General features: G+C 38.9%; 1 protein-coding gene across 2 annotated transcripts in view; it reads left to right on the plus strand.

Moving 5' to 3' along the window:
- The window catches only part of gabra3 (gamma-aminobutyric acid type A receptor subunit alpha3), a 278,534-nt gene extending 264,794 nt beyond the window's left edge, over window positions 1-13,740 (plus strand). The window contains exons 10-11 of one of the 2 annotated variants that reach the window (XM_061963400.2): window positions 7,865-7,903; window positions 8,044-13,740. In XM_061963400.2, the coding sequence (XP_061819384.1) occupies window positions 7,865-7,903; window positions 8,044-8,415 (411 nt within the window). In that variant the 3' untranslated portion in view covers window positions 8,416-13,740. The remainder of the gene's footprint in view (window positions 1-7,864; window positions 7,904-8,043) is intronic. The other variant, XM_061963401.2, reaches the window with a different exon arrangement.
- Window positions 13,741-17,482: the final 3,742 nt, after the last annotated feature.

A 17,482-nucleotide genomic window follows, 5' to 3' on the forward strand; every position in this document is an offset into this window, starting at 1 on the left:
AGCTTCCATATTCGTTTTTATACACTTTACAAGAAATACATTGGCGGCAAACTCCGTAGCTTGCTAGCTTGTTTGCGCAGGCTTTCGGAGACTCTTATTTTGAAAGCGCAGGCGCGATGGAGCGGCACTTTTATTGTGAAGACAGGAACTGTGCAGTCAGTCTTTAGGCTTTTGACGGGGTGTACGGTTGAAATAAAAAATGGTATTTTTTCCTTCACACTTTTGATTGATTGATTGGAACTTGTATTAGTAGATTGCACAGTACAGTACATATTCCGTACAATTGACCACTAAATGGTAACGCCCCAATAAGTTTTTCAACTTGTTTAAGTCAGGTCATGTGACCCCTGGCTCTGTTTGATTGGTCCAACGTCACCAGTGACTGCATCTGATTGGTGGAACGGAGTGAACGTCACCAGTGACTGTATTTGTTGAAACGCAGGCACTATGAAGGTCTGTCTGACAGACCAAAACAAACACAGCGTGCATTAACAGATCGATAAAAATTAGTAGCGAGTAGCGAGCTGAATGTAGATAAAAGTAGCGGAGTAAAAGTAGCGTTTCTTCTCTATAAATATACTCAAGTAAAAGTAAAAGTATGTTGCATTAAAACTACTCTTAGAAGTACAATTTATCCCAAAAGTTACTCAAGTACATGTAACGGAGTAAATGTAGCGCGTTACTACCCACCTCTGTAAACATCTTAGTATCAAACTTAACCACGTTCCACCTTAATATTGAGTTACATAAACAAGTTAAACAGTTTACTTACAGACTTATCTTTTCCAAGGCTTGTAAGAGCTAACACAACTTGTCTACTTCTCAATTGTCTCAACCCGGAAGTGCCCAAACTAATGACGCGTGGTATTTTCATATCGCCACAAGGTGTCAGTAAGAGTCTACAATCAAGTGGGCATAACATTGCAGGTCCCACAGGGCATTTCCTGTACGTGGTAAGGGATTCGTTCCCAGGGATTCGAATAAAGAACCAACTCTTTTTCTTTACTATAGTGGCCTTGATAACGGGAACCGGTTCTCAAAAAGGGATTCGAGTCCATGGAATTGGTTCTTTTCTTATCGAACAACCGGGAGAACTGATTTCGAACATCATCCCTTGTCATATATACCCCGTTTTCCACTCGAGTGCAGCTGGGATAGGCTCCAGCCACCCCCGCGACCCAGAGGGGAATAAGCGGTAGAAAATGGATGGAAAATGTTTTTTTTATACTTTCAACCTCTTAAAGGGGTCATATTATGATTGTTTTTCTACTTTTAAAACACCCCTTTTGTAGGTCTATATAACATTATTGGTGGCTCTTTGGCGAAAAATGTGCATTGATTTTGTTTTACAGACTTATTTTCAAGCCACAGCTCCTTTTGAGAGGCGGAGTTGTTTGATGCAAATTAACCTCTCCTCAGCACACCCCCTCATGCTGAGTCCGCATAAATGTTTTGTAGGTTTTTTCTGCTTTGTTGCTGTTATTGTGCACAATGGACATCAGTGACTGCCATAAGCCATCTGTTCTCACCACAATACAACATCCCAGTTGATAAAGCGAGATCAGCGGCTTACCGTGGTTTGTTGTCGGCACTAAGAAAGCATTACATTTGTATGCTTCTTTGGGTTTTCTGAACTGCCACCTTTCTCCTTGCACTCGGATAATTTGAACGCCTCTTGATTGACGATTAACTTGCAAATCCAAAGAGGGAAGGCAAAAACAAGGGCGGAGCAGGGTATTTGAATTGAGCCTAAATTTCTAATGATGGACGTATACATGTGCAAATTGACAATAAAAGGCTTTTATATCATGTTATTAACTCCGCTGCAAGGCTGCTTTGAGTTGTGCATAACAGAGGTTTAAGGCTATAAGGTACGCCACGAGCGACATCACAAACGTAATAACGGTTTTATAACTTACTTGTCCATTGCCAAAAACAGTAAGCACTGATCCAATTGAAACAGTTTTTTAGGTAAATCATTCTTTATTTTGCCAGAGGACGGTGACGCTATTGACTTAGAGTAAAAGGCTAAGCTAGCTAACTTTCTGTTATTACTTACCGTTTCATTGTCTCCTCAATTGCCATTAATTGTTGGCATCGACCGGCCATTAAAAGTATGTGAAGGTTTGTGGGTGAAGCAGGACTATTCTTTGCAGACACTCAGAGTGACTACTTCAGAGTTAAAAGCACATTGCCACGAAACAAAAAGGTTAGCCAAGCACTTCTTACTTCTTCAGATGATACTGGGAATTGGGTAATACAACCAATAACAGCATTTTCTTTCTTCGAGTTGTATCTTGGCCATGTTGTCGTCTAAACTTTGGATGCGCCCGTGTCTGCAGTTTAGATTGATATATGCAATACAGTTAATGGATAATCCGCTGACAATGTTTGGAATATTCCAAATGGACCGTTTGAAGAAAGTAGATAGAATGGCAAGATTGGTTTATAAATATCTCCGCAATGCGTCCATGCTTCGATTTCAAATTTTTGGGACTTAAGCAGACCCCACACGCACAACAACAGGTACCAATTGGTAAAAAAATAAAAAATGGTTTTGCATGATCGGGCTCCTCAAATATCTATAGATAAAATTCAGATCTATCGATCTATCTGTTGCTATTTAATTTAAATTTTTTAAATGCTCTATGACCTTTTATTTTAAAGAAAAACCATGGCAAAAAAAACTAAAAATTTTTTAAAATTGAATATTTGATGTGCAGTAATTGAAGCCTTAAATAGGTAAATTAGTCATAACAAAATTGCTTTTGATGTATTATTATTTTTGAACAATTAAAGGTCTCAGGGATCCAAAAAGCCCTCACTCATAAAAGTGTTAAAAAAATAAGTCATTTATCAATTTACTTTCAACACTTAAATCTGTAGATCAACTTCAGATAGATTATACATTTTTATAATTTTTGGAATAAACGACAGTTTTAAAGTAAAACAAACTGGTTACACAGCAGCTTTTTGTTATTTGTGTCAATATCGCAACATTTTCTCATTACATTACACCTGTATGCAATTTTATTCCACTTTTTATGTTTTGTTTTAGTTATAGTGTTTTTTAAATATGCCGCAGGCAGTTACAAAATTAGCTGTGAGCCGCAAACGGCCCCTGGGCCGCACTTTGGATGCCACTGTTGTAGATGTATAAGTGTTTTTATAGTGTTTAACTGTAAATAGAAAAGCACTACCACTTTTTTTTTTTTTCATTTTGACAACTGAGCTTATTTTTTTTACTATAGAATAAATTATTTTACAATGATTTTAAATTATACAGTACATTACAGTAAATGGAAAAACCGTACCACTATTATTTTTATGGTAAAATTCTGATGACTGTTCTTTCCCTGTAAATTCCACCATTGTTGATTATATCGTACATTACTGTACATCTATAAACGATACCACAGTTATTTTTACAGTTCTGGCAACTGAGCCGTCAGGTTGTTGTTTTTTACTGTACTATCTTTAATCTTTGTTTTTATGATACAATTCTAGTGACTGAGCTGCTAGTATTTTCTTGTAAAATCTACTGACTTTTTTATGCAGTGTAGAGTGCTGTTTTATAGATGATCTTTGACATTTAATTTATTTTTTATTTTTTGTTGTTGCAATAGGTCCTTAAAGAAAGTTGAACGCTCCTTTAACTCTGACCAAAAAAAAAAAAAAATAATGATAAATGGGTTGTACTTGTATAGCGCTTTTCTACCTTCAAGGTACTCAAAGCGCTTTGACACTACTTCCACATTCACACACACATTCACACACTGATGGCGGGAGCTGCCATGCAAGGCGCTAACCAGCAGCAAGGGTGAAGTGTCTTGCTCAGGACACAACGGACATGACGAGGTTGGTACTAGGTGGGGATTGAACCAGGGACCCTCGGGTTGCGCATGGCCACTCTACCACTGCGCCACGCCGTCCCTTAAAATAGACTTAAACTAAATGTCCACTGTAGAGGATGTTGGTAATCAGGAAGAGACAACCCCTTGCCCCTCAAAACCCCCCACCCCCTGGTCCCAGAGGGCCCAAAAACTTCCTTGCTTTAAAGGTAATGGACCAATAGTCGCCATCCCAGCAGATAGATGCAGAGTGATAACTTTTGCCCAGGAACATGCAAAAAAAGTGTATACTAGACTTAGTGAAAATGTTGTTTTTAAATTCACAATACTGCCACAATGGTATATCACAAATCTCTATACTGGCTTTTCAGACTTTGTTAGTGAGTATTTGCCAACATTAAGTATAAAGACAAAACAAAACAACCAATGATGAGAAATATGCAAAAAAAAGAGATCCACCATGAAGCATTTGGAAGCGGAAACAGGGGACATTAGTTATGCTAATTAAAAAAGAAGGAGTGAAGGGATGAGGAAGGAAGGAAAGTCAAATGAAGCTGAAAAAGTAGAGCAAAAATTTAAGCTGTGGGCTCAAAGCAGAAATGAAAACAGGGAGCACTGAGTCACTAATGTGTGTACCAATTTTGTTGTTCTTTATTGGGAATGAATGGTGTAGATTTAATGAACTCATACCAGAATTGTTTAATAGTCATGTTTCTCACGTTTGCCATCTGCTCTGCTTAAAACACTACATAACATACAAATTCATGGAATTATCCACAAGCTCATATTTGATAGCATCGTCATCCATTACTGGCATAGTTCATGACTGCTGCAGTGTATTACATTCGATTGTTGACTCGAGAGGAGATGTCATGCAACAACACAAAAATATGAATAGTATGTTAATGACCTCATTACATGCAAGTTGTATTCAAATGACATCATTTGCACAAAATTGTATCGCGGTGACTTAAGGTTGATACGTTTTAGGGTGGATTTGTTCAAATTTAGAATGAATAGAACTATAGAATACATAATGTATGATATTTAAAAAAGACAGTTCTGGGGTGGAACTGAAAATAAGTTAACTACTGTTAATAATATAGTATAGGCAATAAAACACAAGAGTTTTAACGCTAATGACATAACACATTGTCAAATCAACTTGCATGTATCTAGTTGTTCTTAATTGCTGTATGAGTGTGAAAGGAATGTAACCACCGGTAATAAAAGTTATATTATGTGACCTAATTATCAATTAATAAGTGAAACTCTGACTTGTATAACATGTAGGTGATCATCTGCTGCTGTTGTCATGTTTTAAATAAATAGTGATGTGGAGGTATCTTGGTTTTTGTTAGTGGTCTGTTCCAAAAGGTCAGCTGAAGACTGACTCGTATGAAAACTGTAATTTAAATCCAATAACCCATAACATACTTGAAAAATATCAATACAAAATACATTTATAGTTTTACATTATATATATATATATATATATATATATATATATATATATATATATATATATATATATATATATATATATATATATATAAATTAAATAAATATATATATATAGAGATATATATATATATACACAGGAAGATTTTGTAAATGCTGCGATGAGGTGGCGACTTGTGTAGGGTGTACTCTGCCTTCCGCCCGAATGCAGCTGAGATAGGCTCCACCACCCCCCGCGACCCCAAAAGGGACAAGCGGTAGAAAATGGATGGATGGATGGATTTTGTAAATGTTAATATTTATACCTTAATTGTTTCCAAACAGTGTCTGTAACACGGCAGTTAAATGACTGATTAAACAAAGCAGAAGTCATTGTCATGGACCAACGAGTTGTGGAAGCTAGCTCTCCAATTAGACAAACTGACTAACTCCACAGGTGACGTTTTGGTGAATTTACAATACTGAAACAATACAAAAAGAATGCCATTGTATGTTAATAATACTAACACACACACTAGTAAACTTCTTAGCATATTCACTAAAGCTAACGACGCTAACTTGATTACATTACAATAGCACATACAAATATGTATGAAAACATCCCTACAGACATCACACATGGGACATTTTAGTAAGTATGAATTGTTTTAGTTATATTATAAAACTTTCAAACGATGCTTGGAGTGATGAATGAGGAAACCTTTCGAGCAGAAACGCGATAGACGAATAGTAGACGAAAAAGGATATACTTCCGATTCAAAGCACAAAACAGTAAGTACATTTTCAACCAGCAGCACCTGCAGTGAGCAAACTCTTCCAAAGGATGGCAGTATAGCACAAACAATAACATACCTTGTGGGGACGGCGTGGCGAAGTTGGTAGAGTGGCCGTGCCAGCAATCGGAGGGTTGCTGGTTACTGGGGTTCAATCCCCACCTTCTACCATCCTAGTCACGTCCGTTGTGTCCTTGGGCAAGACCCTTCACCCCTTGCTCCTGATGGCTGCTGGTTAGCGCCTTGCATGGCAGCTCCCGCCATCAGTGTGTGAATGTGTGTGTGAATGGGTAAATGTGGAAATACTGTCAAAGCGCTTTGAGTACCTTGAAGGTAGAAAAGCGCTATACAAGTATAACCCATTTATCATGTATTTATTGTTAGTGTTTCTGTTGGTGTTTTATAAAAACTCTTTGTTTAATACAAAACATTATGGCTGTTAGTGAAGATAAATCTGTAAATTAGCTGCACCGTTTAATAAGCCGCGTGGATCAAAGCATAGGAAAAAAGTAGTGACTTACGGTCTGGAAAATACAGTACTAATCCTCACCACAATGACAGAATTTTTTTTCCCAGAACTGTTATCACTGGAGGGCTAGAGTAAAATGACACACAAGAAGTTAACCGCTAACACTTTAATATAAAGTAGGGGTGAACGATCCAGATGTCGATACTATCAATACCTAGTATAGTATCTGTATATAAATGATACTAAAGTGATTAGAATAATATTTTTCTTATTAATAAAAAATGTTTTTGGAGGTCATTTGTGTTATTGTCAGGCAGTATGGTTTTGGATACAAGAAGTCTTTGAGGGGAAGACCTCAAATTATTTAAATGGGAGCCAATAATATGTTTTGCTTTTGTTTACTTATTGTGCACCAGCTACTTTGTTTGTTTGTTTTAATTGTATGTAGCATTTAATACCACAAATTAAATTCATGATCTGATTTTTCAACAATATTGTTACAATTATGGTGAACGTTGTAGTCATATAGTGTATTACTTTAGACAGATTTATTGCACATATTATTTCCGAGTTCATGAACTACACACAGATGCATCTAATGGGCTACTGAGAACTTGCCAGACAGAAAATGATATTCAGTTCGTAACATTGTCTTCATGGTAATGCAGGAAAGAAAGAAGATGTTCTCAAGTCTGTTCGCAGTTCCATGTATACCCCACAGAAATGTAAAACTTGCTCTGTTATAAATCTTGCTGCCCTACTTGTTCTACACTGACTGTGTGCGTGACCCCTTTTCAGGATGTCAGGATTATGAAATCATGCTATGCTAAGCTTTGGTAAATAAAAGAGTCAACGTGCAAATGCAGCATGAAAGACAGTCTGAAGGGTTCTTTCAGCCTAATGTTTTTTTTTTTCTTTCGTTACAAGTAAGAAGAAGGCGGTTTCCTCTCCAGTCAGCTTTTGACGTGTTTGTTTTATTGGGAGTTGTTTGCCTGAAGAAGCCTGGCTGCTCTCATTGATTTGTCAGACATGACTACAGGCATTGTTATTTTTTCTTCTTTTTTTTCCCCTCAATCATGCTTTTTGCTGCAGCTGTCAGCAATATTACACCCAGTTGTAATTATGACTTAAATTCTTCCAATTTCAGCACTTTTTTAATTTATTTTCACAGCTTTTATCTGCCATCAAACGTTGTATGATGCAGACAGTAGTAATAGTGTTAAATGTACAAGCTGATGAATAGAGTATGTAAGTTGGGTAATTTTTAATACAATTGGTAAACTTTTTTTCTTTTCTACTTTTCTTTTCAGGAACCGTTTCAGGCTAACATGGCCAGGATTAACGATATGGTTAGGCTTTTGTTTTGTTCTTGTGTGTGTCGTGTCTCGTGGTGTTGCTTCTATTTCCTCTTTATGAGTTCAAATGGAAGTATTGTGAAGTCTGCCGCATTTTCTCCTGACAACCTGTGCTGCCTTTTTTCTCTTTACAGAGAAGAGAATCTGCGACGCTCTCCAAAAAGGCAAATAATACCTTCAACATTGTTGGAACGACCTACGCCATCAACGTAGCAAAAGACCAAGGTTTGACAACCATTTCTAAGAGTGCCGGTGCCGGTGCTAGTGCTGGTGCTTGTGCTGGTTCCGGTGCCGGTGCCGGTGCTGGGGCGTCCACCAAACACTCTTACCTTCACAATATGGATGATCCCTACACAGAAGCCAAGAAGTCTTACAACCGAGTCAGCAAAGTGGACAAGATATCACGCATCATTTTCCCTGTTCTTTTCTTCATCTTCAACTTGGGCTACTGGGCCACTTACGTCAACAGAAAGCCCGCCATCATAGAAGAAAACAACCTCAACTAAATTCAAAAAGTCAGTCTTGATCTGGTTTAGGTAATGGAGTGTAGACAGCTTTACAAGAGACCATGAACATCTTGTTGTGTATGTGTGTGCCAGTGTCAATACTCTCACTGGACATTTCATTAGGCACACTTGCGACATCTAATGAGATCCAATACAAGAGTTTTCCATTTTTATTTTATTATAAAAAAAATGTTTTCTATTAATCAATCCAACAAAACAATACCATAATAATACAATTCCAATTCCCAGCAACATTCAGAATAGCAATCAACAGAGCAATTGAGAGGACACACAAACATGACAAAAAAACAATCCAAAAGTAGTCAAATGAAAATTAATAATATCAACAACAGTATCAATATTAATAAGAATTCCAACATAGCAGTGATTAGAAATCCCTCATTGACATTATCATCACAGCCATTTATAAAAATAAAAAAGAACAATAGTGTCACAGTGGCTTATACTTGCATTGCATCTCATAAGACACATTGTGTCCAATATTTTACACAAAGATAAAATAAGTCATTTTTTAGGTTAATTTAGTAGTTAAAACAAATTTAAATAATGGATCCCATATTCCAATATATGACTCATTATTATCTAAACTAAATGCAGTTTTTTCTACTGATATAATTTCCATAGCTTGTGTATAGCAGTCAGTATGAGTTGGACTATCAACTTCTATCCATTTTTTCAATATTACACTTTTTGTTATGATGCATATTGAAAAAAATGCATTTTTACTCGTTGATGACACGTTACTAATACATTACGTTACAATACAAGGGTTTTCGATTATTAGAATCCAACATTGTTCTGTTGTCATTTGCAGTGGTGGTTAAATAATGTAACTACAATATATCTCAGTACTTTGGTGCAATTTCACTGTCATCTCAGTCATGGTAATCCTCAAATGTTGACTCGAGGTAAATTAATTTCTTTAAGTCTTCCTGGATGTGTGGTTGGTGGTGGTGGTGGTAGTGAACGACTGTCCTGCATAACAATAACTTGTATTCAGTATTCAGTGAGTACGCAAGGGGGCCTAGATCAAAAAATCTAACTATGCAATGGAATCAATCCCAGACATGTGGAACTGTCTGGTGCTCTTGCAAAGACGCATCCTTGTAAACAAACTGTGAGTCGCACACGATAGCCTTTATTCACTTATTTTAATTTTCACATTATTTTAATCACTCATAAAGATAATCGGAGACACCACTGAAGACCTGGCTAGTTGTGAAAGAAGACAAAGAAGTGATCACAGCCCACTGTAACTGCATGGCTGGGTAAGTTTCGGCCATATTGTCTTGTTGTTGTTGCACACGTTGTTACGAGTACACATGGTTTTCCCTGTCTTTATCAAAATACAACTATAGATCTCAATGGTGTGTATGTGCTGAAAGCTTAATATGTGATTGCCGCCTTTGGTAAACACTTACCGTATTTTCCGCACCATAAACCGCCCTGGGTTATAAGCCGCGCCTTCAATGAACGGCATATCTCAAAACTTTGTCCACCTATAAGCCGCCCCGTGTTATAAGCCGCATCTAACTGCGCTAAAGGAATGTCAAAAAAACAGTCAGATAGGTCAGTCAAACTTTAATAATATATTAAAAACCAGCGTGATGTGGGCGCGCATGGAGTCGTATATCAACATGGACGGAGCTGCGTGAAAAAAGCCACCCGGCCTCTTCGCGTAAACTTACCTTAACCACTCGCTCATCTTTTCTTCATCCATCCATCCCTTCGAGTTAGCTTTTATGATGACGCCGGCTGGAAAGGTCTCTTTTGGCAAGGTCTTCCTTTTGAATATCACCATGGGTGGAAGTTTCTGGCCATTAGCATGGCAAGCTAGAACCACAGTGAAGGATGACTTCTCATTCCCTGTGGTGCGAATATTCACCGTACGTGCTCCCGTTGTATCCACAGCGCGGTTCACAGGAATATCAAAAGTCAGTGGAACCTCGTCCATGTTGATAATGTTCTCTGGCCGGATCTTTTTTTCAGCTATCTTGTTTTTACAATATGCACGGACAGTAGCCAGCTTTTCTTGAAAGTCTTTAGGCAGTTGCTGTGAAATAGTAGTCCGTGTGCGGATGGAGAGATTGCGTCTTTTCATGAACCGGAAACCTGTCGCTTAGTAGGAGCCATTTTGTGGTCTCTACAGATGTAAACACACAAAGGAAATGAAACGTAATATCCGCGCCCTTCTTCTTCTTCTATGGGGGCGGGTGGTTGCTTACAGTAGAAGAAGAAGCGCTTCCTCTTCTATAGGGGCGGGTGCTTACCTTGGCGGTTGCTTGCGTAGAAGAAGAAGCACTTCCTCTTCTACGGGGAAAAAAGATGGCGGCTGTTTACCGTAGTTGCGAGACCGAAACTTTATGAAAATGAATCTTAATATTAATCCATATATAAAGCGCACCGGGTTATAAGCCGCACTGTCAGCTTTTGAGTAAATTTGTGGTTTTTAGGTGCGGCTAATAGTGCGGAAAATACGGTAACTCTTTTTGGTTTTTGATCACATTTGCTTTCTTAGACTTGCCGAGTTGGTGGTCTATGAAACGTGTAATAAAAATGTGTTTTAAGAACTCAGAAACAAGATCAAATACAAATAATATCAAGATAATACTTAAATTGTACATTCTGAACAAAAAATATATCAAACAAACCTTTAACGAAGTAATTACCACAAACTCATGCGTTCTTCGACTCAGCTCCCTTCAACTGGAGTGCTATGTTCGAGAGCCACTTTTCTCGTCGCCGCTTCGAAAAATCTTGCATTTTTTCGCTCTTTTTGATTAAGTCTCGATGAATTCTGAAGAAACGTTTATCCTTTTTGCGATTTGAACGGTTTCAACAGCCTAAAGCAACACAAGCACAGGGCATACTTCAAGTAAGGCGAAATGCCATCCAGAACGCTTTGACACAGACGCTCGCTTGACCACCACTTCGAATCTCGCATATTTTTGACATCAGGTGAATACAGCCTAAAGGTCGTTCGGCTTCCTGACGGCAAAAAATCTTGTTGGTTAGATTAAGACAATCTTCCGATGAGAGACGTAAGCAGACGATAGGTGAAACGTCAACAAACAATATGAGTCCAGTTGCCTCCATTAAACCTTTGCACACTCAGTTTGATGCAGTGTAGTTTTACACCGTTGCAAACTACAGCCACAGGAATAAACATTAATATCTTTATAATAGCTCTCCGGCATTAAAAATGAAGCATTATTGCCTTAAAACATCATGAAAGCCAAGCATATACCGTTTGCTTGTCCCTAAAGAGGTTAATGCAGAATTTCCGCATGTCTGCAAAACTGAGTGGAGGAGGAGCACATGGGCTGATGACAAGCTCATTTTTGTCTTGAGTCACTTATGATTTACCTCCACTCCAGAATTAAAGGTTTTGGAGGAGGTGGGCACAAACATGTGCGGGCATACACAGCGTAGTCGACTGATTGCAATTAGGATTGCGTGATATACGATATAGATGACATAAATTAGGCTGACAACAGATATTTTTTTTACTAGCATCACATTGTGACAATGCATACTGATGATACATGCTTGCAAAGGTAACCTTTAGCGTCCTCGCTAGTAAAGCTAATGTTCCGCAATACTGCAGCTTCTAAATCACGGCAAATAAACGATTTCTAACAATCACTGCAGGGTTAGGGGACAATTAATCGCCAAACATGCTAGACTACACAACATAGGAGGATACAAACAAGCATAGCTAACCCCTAATCTAAAGCTTTTGAAAGTAAACAAAGGTGGGCAGATCAATACAAATAACAACAGTACAACTACAGTGATTATTATTATTTTTCGGACCATAGAGCGCACCGAATTAAAAGTTAAAGTTAAAGTACCACTGATAGTCACACACACACACTTGGTGTGATGAAATTACCCTCTGCATTTGACCCATCCCCTTGTTCCATCCCCTGGGAGGTGAGGGGAGCAGTGAGTAGCAGCAGTGGCCGCGCTCAGGAATCATTTTGGTGATTTAACCCCAATTGCAACCCTCGATGCTGATGATGATTATAAGGTGCACTGCCGATAGATTATTCAGATCTATATTCATACAAAAGACGCCCCCGATTATAAGGCACATTAAAAGGTTCATATTATGATCGTTTTTCTACATTTAAAACACTTCCGTGTGGTCTACATAACATGTAATGGTGGTTCTTTAGTCAAAATGTTTCATAGATTGTTTTACAGACCATCTTCAAGCCGCTTTCTGACCGTCTTTTTAGGATGCGCCGTTTTGTGGGCGATTTGTAAAAAAATGTATAATGCATCTCCTGTATAAAAAAAAATATTGCAATATGTATTTTCTCGCAAGTCAATCATTCCAGATGCACCATCTCAACACCACAGCGCCTCCCAGAGTGCATCTTCTGTGTACTAAAAATAGATTCTGTTGTCTAGATAGCGCTTCATTACAGCCTAGGAAAGGTGGTACATATTATATTTGTGTGCTGCATGTCAACAACATGACAAAATGCCGCAGGTTGGACCATATGATACTGTAAATGTCGAGGGAAATCAGTACATCATACACACAAATACTTCATTAAATAGGGCGGTCTGCACCATTTTTGCACTTGTCATCAATTGTACACTTAAGGGCCTGATCTACTAAGGATTGCGTGTACTAAAACACATGCAAACTTGACAGCACACGCAAAGCTGGTCTACTAAACGTGTGCAAAGTGGATTGCGTCTGGTAAAGCCAGGAGACTTGAATCTTGTGTCACCAGGCAGAATTCAAACTGTAAATCCTCTCGCCCCCCCACTCTGCACGCCTCGCTGATAGTCCCTCCCAGTCTCCTCCTCTCTGGAAGTTCACGAAATCGTGCACGAGAGCAGTATGTGCACACACATAGGTTGTTGAAGTTGCATCGAAAGATCCCCTTGTTCGTATTTTGTTGCAGAAAATACATCCCTCCAATTATAAAATACTCAATTATGTTGCGAAGCTGCAATATTGCCATCTACCCTCCTTTGTCTAAATCCTGTGATTGGATCTGGAGGGGTTGACCGCCACGAAGACAAATGATTTTGTCTTTTGGGGTTTTATTGACTAAAATATGTATTTATAAGGCACAGCACGTAGACGTACAATTTGCAATTCATTTTGCGTCTCTGTCTTCATTAATTTGCACAATATATGTTGATCATCAAAACACCCACAATACTGAGAGGAGAAAATGCAAATATAATTATTATTGGGGCGGCAGGGAGCAGATGGTAGAGCTGCCATGCCAACAACTTGAGGGTTCCATGTTTGATTCCGGCTTTTGTCATCCAAGTCACGGCACACTCCACCCTTGCTCCTGATGGATTGCATGACAGCTTCCGCCATTAGTGTGTGAATGTGTGTGAATGTGACGTGTAACAAAGTGTTTTGGATATCGTTCCAGGTATAGTAAGTCGCTACATAAATACAGACCATTTATATTTACGTTTGAAAAGGACATGCAAACTGACACACTCGGCTGTGAGAGAGGAGTGCTCGCGCTGCAAAGACACACAATGGACAGAGAATCCTATGTCCAACATTTCTGTGTCACCATCAGAAATAAAAAAAAATATTAGCTACATTGACTATTCAGCACCATCTTTATATAATTGCATAGCTGCCGGATGACTTTAGGCGCTGATTAAACAAACTAAATTGATGCATTTTGGTGTCATTAAATTGATTGATTTATTTATTTATTTTTTGTCCTGTCCAGCTACCCAGGCAAATCATATAGTTGATGTAGATGCCCATATCTGCTTTACAAAAGAGAAGTGTAGGATACTTCTCTTGTTGCCTTATTTGTATTTGACTTTATTAAATGTATTTATATTATCATTTGGTGCAGCCGGGCCGGAGCAGGAGGGGATAGAAAGAGAAAAAAGGGAAGACAGAGGGGGAAATTGTGGGGACAAGAGGGGGATAAGACAGAGAGACAAAAACAACAACAGCAAACACAGCAATAACAACAACAATAGAACAACATCAGCAAATAGGATATGTACAAATGTGATAGTAAAAGTGATAGCAAAGAAGCAGTTAGTGAAATGAATAATAATACAGAAATGACAATGAACATTATTACACTACAAATGGAGCAATACAAATACCAATAGAAATAGCACTATTGATAATGAATAATAACAATAGTTTACCTCTATTATCAACAATGCAATTGTTCAAATGTAACATTACATCTATGTAGTGATAACTTCACATACAAAAGAAAGCAGATAAATGGAGGGGAAGAAAGAGAAGCCAGCTATATTAACCTTGTAGATTGTTATAGTAACAATAGATTAAGCTTTGTCATTAAATATTCTTAATGGCATTCCTTTTTTTTTTACATAGAATATACGCTACTAGCATACATGTATGTCCTATACTATATGATAAATACTTCTTGAAGTATGCATGTTTTGCGTGGTGAGCACAGTAGTGCAGCCTCCCTTCCATGCACATTCAGCGGTAAAACAAAGTAGTGTCATTGTAGATTTATTGCATTGCCCATAAAAAGTGGTACATGTCTCCTGCATGTTTGAAAACATAGCAAAACGCCACAGGTAGCAGCATGATAACTTGAATGTGCAGTAAATGAGAGTGTGTCCGTGACCCGTATTGTACACGCAACATCTGCACCACTTTTCAGTTGCACACGCAGTCTTAGTAGATCACATGCAACACGCCTACAAATATACACGCTATTTTATAAATTGCAGATGCTGTTTAGCACGAGGTATTTAGAGCTTAATAAATCAGGCCCTGAGTAGATCAGCCGCAACACGCCCACTAATAGTACACAAACTTCTTCTTTGGCTCTTAGTAGATCAAGCCACGTGTTTTTTTTCCATAAACCAGATCAACTAAAAACATCTGCACAAACAAGCTACGATTTGTCTCGGCGGACATACAGCGCCTGTATTGGATCTCGTTAGTGTGACATGAAGTTTCCGGTGAGGGTGCATCGTGTGTGTGTGTGTTTGTGATGTGATGTTTTGCTCATCCGTGCAGATGGAGGCAAATACTCACACGACCTCCGAGGGAGCGCATTTCTCCCTTCAGACCCTTTCTACGTAGCCAGTCAGTGGTGACACGTTGCAGTTCCAACGGGCGAGCGTGACGATTGCAAATGAAAGTACTATATCGAGGTCTGTGCAAAGGGTACGACTCTCTAAACTCCCCCGCCGGGGTGCAGCATTACGCTAAACAAAGAAGCATGATGGCGGGCTCACTTGTTACGCAACCTTTGTGTAAAAGAGGTTTGTTTTTCCCTCATTTAGCTCTGGCCCTGTCGCCTGGTGTTCCTTTTTGTGTTATCGTCACCATTTTGTGGACAAGTGAACTTGCGTTTTGAATCGCAAGCATGCATGATAAGAGTCCATACATGCTTGCACACACACTGACTATCGCAGGGATGCATTAGCAGAAGCCAAAATTCAAGGGGTTGCTTTGCTGAGGTTGAGTAGCCATGAGGGGCAGCTTGTATAGTTCCACAGGAACGTCATCAATTATCTTCGGTGTCTCGCATTGAATTGAAACAGAGCAAATGCTGTATCATCCAGAATTGCCGCCTGTGCATTTTCAAGTCCACTGAGTATGTTTGATGAAAGAGCAGCCATGTGCCTTGGTGAACACACATAGCGGTGTCAACGTTTCCACATACAAAATAGGTCTTCTTGTGTGCTTGCAGCGAGCTAACACACTCTGGTGGTGTGGCCGTGGCCCACCACCCGCAGCCCGTGTATGGGTCAGGGGGACGCAGTGTCAAATTGCCCATCAGTGTGGAAGGAGAACAGATGTCGGACTGTGACAAGATGACATACAGAGTGTTGCCAAACCCTCAGTGAGGAAAGCAGCTATTGGCTGTCCTAAAAGTTGCCAAAGTAGTTCAGCAATGCCATCGTCAAATTCCGGATCAATTAAAAGTCACTGATTAATTTGAGTCTATTAACACTGCCGGGGGGGGGGGAGTTGCTCATTATCATGAGAATTCCGGACAGTAAAAAACTGCTAGTATGAAGCGACTAACAAAGCCTATGAAGCACTCTAAAAACCATCCAACCATTTGATATGCATGTTATACGCATGTATGAATGAATGAATGAATTTGTTTATTCCGGCAGACAGACATATATAGCAACACTTCATCACTCTTTGTGATTTGACAGACATGCAATTGCACCCGCTGAAAAGGGATACGGGAAAAAAAGCAAGAATGCTTATCCATGTCCCGCCCCTAATTTACAATCAACTTATATGGTTATATATGTTGGTCATATAGTCCAAGTTTCAACAGCAGATTTGATGGATACATGACAGTTTCAGAACAAGTAAAACATATGATAATGGATGATAATGACAAGCAGTGTTGGGACTAACGCGTTACAAAGTAACGCATTACTGTAACGCCGTTACTATCGGCGGTAACTAGTAATCTAACGCGTTATTTTTTATATTCAGTAACTCCGTTACCGTTACTACATGATGCGTTACTGCGTTATTTTGCGTTATTTTTTATGTAGTATCGGCTAGAAACTGAGAAGATCTGAGTGTTGCAGCGGTGCTGAAGAGGCGACAAAAAAGAGGCGCGCCGCACGCTGTCTGTGTGTACGTGTGTGTGTGTGTGTGCGTGTGTGTGTGGGAGGGGGCGTGTCTGTGTCTACTATCAAGACGTCATGGCGAACCCCGAAGCCGAGTTTCTTAAAATGGAGATATTTTCAGTACGTTTCTTTTATCGACCACAAAGAAAAGAACATTTTAGCTGAATGTAAGTTTCAAATATGCTGAAACAGCGACAAAAACAACATGCTTCGACGAAGCTAGTAAAGAGACACACACTTCACCTCCACGTCCAACAGCGGCTGGATTTTAATGAGGCACTGCACACTGAAGGTACACACACTCTGTCAATTCTCTTATATACTCTTTCATTTTAGACTTTTAGAGTGTTTGATTATCACATCACTCTAAATGTTTAGACTATAAAGTTCACAAACCTAAAGAGGGATACTAGTGGGCCAGGCTAATATTTCC

This window comes from Nerophis lumbriciformis, linkage group LG09 (assembly GCF_033978685.3).
Source record: "Nerophis lumbriciformis linkage group LG09, RoL_Nlum_v2.1, whole genome shotgun sequence".
NCBI lineage: Eukaryota > Metazoa > Chordata > Actinopteri > Syngnathiformes > Syngnathidae > Nerophis > Nerophis lumbriciformis.